At 51.0% G+C, this 6,000-nt stretch overlaps 1 protein-coding gene across 1 annotated transcript; it reads left to right on the forward strand.

Moving 5' to 3' along the window:
* Positions 1-533: 533 nt before the first annotated feature.
* Positions 534-4,621, forward strand: LOC100904814 (MFS-type transporter SLC18B1). Its single transcript, XM_029112071.1, has 14 exons — positions 534-698; positions 828-923; positions 1,028-1,104; positions 1,997-2,144; positions 2,497-2,565; positions 2,706-2,793; positions 2,894-2,946; positions 3,159-3,341; positions 3,427-3,518; positions 3,652-3,747; positions 3,895-3,972; positions 4,098-4,191; positions 4,313-4,387; positions 4,481-4,621. Exons 1-14 carry the CDS (start codon positions 534-536, stop codon positions 4,619-4,621), a joined length of 1,455 nt encoding a protein of 484 aa, XP_028967904.1.
* Positions 4,622-6,000: the final 1,379 nt, after the last annotated feature.

Below are 6,000 nucleotides of genomic sequence, written 5' to 3' on the forward strand. Positions count from 1 at the left end.
CGTGAAATCCACCCCGAGGCCGGAAAGGATTCATGAAACACAGGGGAAGATTGTTACAGACCTCGCTTGCGAGTCGGAACTTCTTGACTCAATTCTGGAGCACTTTGATTCCGCCAAGAATCGGCGTCGGAAATTTGCGAAGTCGTTGCTTCAGTGTTTCCGACTTCATTTATCAGACAAGGAAGTGCCACCGAGACGAGCCTGTTCGTTACTGTAATGTAGAGGGACCTGGCGTTCGGCCCCGTGAACAAACTCAAAGCTACACTTCACATTGAATGGAGCTTCCGATTCATCAGTCTTGGCTGAGAATTGATTTGTCCCACAGAAGAAAACTCCGACCACTGAAGGGCTTTCACCCAGCGGCGACTAACGTTGGCTTCACCCGCATTTTATGATGGGAAACCGCTTTGGAGGCAGACGATGAGCATAAGTACACCAAGTTCCGACCGTCGTGTCGGGAACTCGGGAATTCGGAGCCGTCGCACATTGATCGGCTTGACGTAAGTTTGATTTCAGCCTGAATATCGGGAACAATGGCGGAGCTCAACAAGATGGACATGACCCAAGATCTCAAAAAACCAGGAGCTTTGGGAATCGTGTGGACGACTCGCAGGAAGATCATTCTTTCTGTTTTGATCATCGGCACCATGCTCGAGAGCTCATGCTACGCATTGATGGCACCCTTTTTCCCCGATGAAGTGAGTGCTTGCCGCGATATCCCGGAAACTCGGAGCTTCCCCGGAATCCCGGAAACTTCCCTTGGGAGCGATAGCAAGCGAATGAGTATGAGTGCCCCAGGAATCCCTCATCGAGTTCGTTTTTCTCAGGCAAAGAGCAAAGGCAACTCGGCAACTCAGTTTGGCATCGTTTTCGGAACGTATCCCTTGGTTGGATTCGTTTTCAGCCCGATTTGCGGCAAGCTGGTGAGTGACTTGAGACGCCGAATGTGCCACCATGGTGGAGCACTTTCGATGTTTCCGCATCCATATAATGATGATTATTGAATTGGAGTCATGCATTTTCGCAGCTCTCGACGCGCATCAAGCCGAAGACTATGCTGATCTGTGGCATGCTCGTAGACGGTTTCTTTCTCTGCTTGATGGGGTAAGAACGAGTTCGGCTTCCAATCGCAAGATACGTGCACAGACTAATTATCTATTGATCCCGCGCTATGGCTTCCGTCAGGCAGGCAGCAAGCACGTCCGCCTGATCACTTCGGATATGGCGGGCGATTCATCCCGTCGGCATCGAATCTTCCTTGACAGGGTGGTGTGAGGTCTCGTAATTCAATACCGAATCGTTTGCGGGCAGCACTGCAGCCGCGGATCGAGATGAAATATGTATAAGAATGACTCATGGGGCTATCTCTCGTCGCTGTTTGGATAGTGCGCCTCTCCCCCAGGAATAACTGCCGCCGTTTCTACATCCGAGCTCAAGAACGAGGGATAGGATTCAGGGCTCAGTTCCTTAGATGCCTCAGTTTTTCCTATTCAGAGGGAGTACGAAGAACGAGTCTGCAGGGGGAAATCCGTTCCATCGGTCTCGCGGATTCGCTTGTGCAGCTTTCATTGAGCAGCAGCGGCGGCGGCGATGGGGAAGCGATATTCCCGAACGTTCGGCCGATTTGCAGTCGCTGTGAGTGCAGATGCAATGTTCGCCCCCTAAATACACGGGGGATAGTGCGCGGCGCCGTCGAGTTTTTGGCTCTTCATGGCGACGATTTCGGTTGTGGGGTCCTCGCACGAACCCGTTTTTTTCCAGGTTGGGGGCGGGAGGAACCTCGCCAAATATGGTAAGGTCTGCTATCGAGCTGTCACTAAATCGTCACTGTGATATCATCTCGCGAGTGAACTCTGAGAGCGAGTTCGAAACCCAGACTGACTTGTATGAACCGAATATGTATCCTGTCGATCTCGATGTCTTCACTCGCCAGCTTGAGGGCTGTCGCTCGTTCTCGAACCTGAGCTCTGTCGCGATAAGTGGATCCCTACCGCAGGACTCTCAAGCATGTGAACGACTCGAAACTCTTCTTCGCTCTCGGGGTGCTCATCCGGTTCTTCGAAGCAATCGGCTTCTCGGCATCCATCACTTGCTACTACGCAATCGCCTCGTCCGAGTTCTCTGAGCGCGTTCACTTTTTCGTGGTAAGTATGAGCGGTAGGAGGCATACACGTATGAGCGAATCTTCGCGCAGCTTGTTGACTCAGGAATCGGTCGCTCTGCAATTAAATGATCGAAATTTCTGTACTGAAGAAGGTCGTCGATCATCCGCCTAGGCTTTGCTTCTCTCTCGCGATTACATGTATGAGGGAAGTTCCTTTGAGCGGAGCAATATCTAAGCACGATTTCCGCAAAAAAAAAAATCGAACGCTGCCATATCTTCCATACTGATACCGAGCGCATTCTGAGCCCATCTGTTGGCTGGTGCCCGTCTCACGGTTCGATCTGTTCCAATTCTCCCGGTGTACCTTAAAGGGATCATAATCTTCTCCTCAGCCCTTGATCGAGACAATATTCGGAGTTGGCATCATGGTCGGTCCGACTCTCGGTGGAGCTCTGTACGACGTAAGTTGGGTTCCCTGCAGCATCTAGCCCAGAGCTTGCCTCCTGCGAGCGAGGCCCCGATCTGAGTCTGGTTCCGATGATTCCCAAGAGTTCCAGGATCGGTCTTTCGACTACTTTCTGATAGCGATGATATTTTGCAGTTAGGTGGATACACGGTTCCCTTCCTGACGTTCGGCATTGCGACGATAGTTTTCGCAGCATTCACATTCGTTTTTCTGCCACAATTGAGTAAGTTCCATCCTCAGATAGGGGCTCCAACTCCCAAATCGCCGAATCGTCCCACGCTCAATTTGCCTCCGTAATTAACTCTGGAACGATCCCAATCTAGAGTCGCAAGACGAAGCACCCGGGAAGGGTCTCAAAGATCTCTACGTGACCCAGGTGGGAATCTGGATGTCGTCGACACGATGGTCACAGGCATCCATTGGGTGGAATCATTTCATGAACATTAAACATTTCTGCTCTGCCTACTCGACGGAACGCATCTGCTTTTCGAGACCTCGCGCTGGTCGGGGACGCTTGCTTAATTGCTATTAGCATATACAAATAGCAATCAATTGTCCACAACGGTATCTAGTAGCTGTTTCCCGCAGATAATACTCGATTACTTCATGGTGGTCGTGTGCTTCATAATAATCGGCTTCAACGAAGCTACGTTGTCCATCCACTTGAAGCAGTTCGGCTTGTCAGAGTCTGCGAAGGGGGCCTGCTTCATCATTCCTGGTGGAATATACGCCATATCAAGCATTTCGTGGGGCGCCTTCTGCAGAAGAGTGGTGGGTCTTTCGTCCCGTATAGACTCCGATGGCTTTATCGATGTTCCTTTAGCTAACCCCAGGGTATTTTGATCTCCATTACCAGGCCGATTCGAGATACTTTGTGCTCCTCGGTGGCTCGGTGGCGTTGGTAGCGCTACTGATTTGCGGTCCCGTGCCCTGGCTCAACTTCAAAATGTACGATTCAAGGTCTTGTCCCCAGCAGAAGGGACCTCCTAACTCCTTCAGTCTATCGGTTCATGAGCGTACATTGTGCCTAAGAAACACAGACGAACTTATTAGATAGCTCATACTATTTCTCTCTCATCAGACAACTGTGGATCATTTTACTCTCTCAAGGACTGATGGGTTTCGGTGACGGAGCCATGTACGTGTGCAGCTTCATGCATTCCCTGGCATTCTTAACGTGAGTAGAGCCTTTTCCACGAGAACATGTCGAAGCGTCGATGACTTATCACTGATCGTCTGCCGGTGTGAAGCACGTATCTCTGTATGCTTTCTGTATGTATGCTCTATGATGTAGATATTATAAGAGTATTTTCCTAAATCACAGGCAACGTAAAGGATTCGAGGACGACTTCAGCACCTACGCCTTACTCGCGGGCATCTTCTCATCGGCTTTTTCGCTCGGGTATGTTCTCGCTTCGACGTCATTCGCAATCGATATGAACGAGAATGAATCCTAACGAGCGGTCGTTTGGAAACCGCGAAATCGATTACGCACTCATTTCTCGATTGCCGATTTCCTCCCCGCAGTGGATTCCTCGGTCCGATAATCGGTGGCGTGCTGCTCGATCTCGAAGGCTACGAATATTCCACTGGATGGATCGCCTGCATTCTTTCTGTCGGAGTACGTCGTCGGGTCGTCAATGACACATTATCTTTGCTCTTTTTTTGTGTTCGCCTTCCCTTCGATTCATGCCCCCCTCATTCTCTTGTCCGCCGTGCTCACATTATGATCGTCCGTTTAGCTCTTCTTCGTGGTACTCAGTGTGGCTCGAGATCATGTTTCTGGCATCGACCTAAGGGATGAACAGTTCAAAACGGTTAGTATCAACAACAGTGGCCGAAGGAGACGCGTTTCTGAGACAGCAGTTATCCAGCGGCCCCGTCGACTCGAATTTTCTTTCTCGCTCCAGCGCGCCGAGGCTTCACTGGATGCAAAGCCTGATGTCGAACGAGGATCCCGGGACGACCAGGACAACGGGCAGACTCCCCAACCTCTGGCATTGAGGGACGTCGGGCACGACAATCCAGCAATGGAGATGACTCACCTCTAGAGTTCTTAGCCCTCGACTGTGCTCGTGTCAAATAGGGAGCAGTTCTGGATTCTCAGATGATCGAGATGATTCCCGTGGTTGATGATCGCACATTTTTGTGTATTGACATTCTCGTGAGCCATCACTGCTCTCCTTCGGGGAAAGGGGGCTGACGTCGCGAGTACGAGCCGGAACTCAAGGATCCGTCGCGGAACTTGAGAGAAGCGCTCGTAGCGAAGGTGCCATCAAGTCGGAGCAACGGCATTAATTTCGATACCTCAAGACGCCTCCGGTGCCGCGAATGGGGAAATCCTCCTACATATGGCTCCTGTGAAGGCTGCGCTGTAGCGACATTTATCCTTCACTGCCAGTCTGTCTACCCGTTTTCGTTTACTTTGTTTGAGTCGCTCTCACTCGACTGAGTGACCGATCATTAAGATAGAGTATGCAAAGACTGAAAGTGTCATAAAGAAGTGCTAAAATCATACAGGGCTGCAGAGGCAGCTCCTCATTTGTACAGCCAGAGGTCCTCCGTAAGGATTTCGATCACTGAACGCAAGCTCAAATGCCATGTCGAAGACCCCTTCGATAGCCATGCAAGTCACCGGTCACTCCATCTGGCCGAAGCCAAAATCATACACGGATTCGTCTGTCGCAATGAGCTTCCAATCAGGTCGGGCCTATTCGAATAAAGATCGACGAATGAAAATTAGTAGAAGCATCAAACTGGATTATACCAAAGCTTAAGCCAAGCTCAATCAGTTCACATTGCCTCAGGTTAGGAATTCGATAAGGAGAGGGCGATTCGGATGTAAGCAAGGCCGGATGATAGGCATCCCGAGAGCTCTTCGGCTCGAAATTTCGTTTCCCTGCCTGACAGTGGCAAGCGCCAGCGCTTTGATCCGCCGGGCCTATAAGTACTATAATTCGTAAGCATATACTTTGTCGACGGTCGCGGCGAGCGACTCTCCCGCGACGCGACCGTATGATATAGGTGTTTTCCTTCTGTTCCGTTCTCTCCGCAGGATTGGGCCAGGAACTGGCCGTAGATATTCTTTGTTTTCGGGGCTGGCATTCGAAATCGAGCGAATGTATGATCGGGCATGGGAGCCGGCCGTATCCGCTCTCTTCCGAAGCCTCCTCGTGGAGCGCAGGGCGAGGGCCGATTTTAGCGCTTGAGCCTAGGAAGGATTCGAGCGCGAGCGCGATCCAAGAGCGATTATTCCAAGCCCATTGATCGGTCTCTGGTGATCAGAAACACCCCACGAATTTCTGGTCGCCTCCGGATGGCTCGTCAATCTATGTGCCTCGTACCTGTGTTGGCCGATCGGCCCTTGATTCTACATTGACCAACAAGGTATCGGTCGCTCACGCTGCACGCTCCTAGACTCAGTCAGTTA

This window comes from Galendromus occidentalis, unplaced genomic scaffold (assembly GCF_000255335.2).
Source record: "Galendromus occidentalis unplaced genomic scaffold, Mocc_1.1 scf7180000077483, whole genome shotgun sequence".
NCBI classification, from domain to species: Eukaryota; Metazoa; Arthropoda; class Arachnida; order Mesostigmata; family Phytoseiidae; genus Galendromus; species Galendromus occidentalis.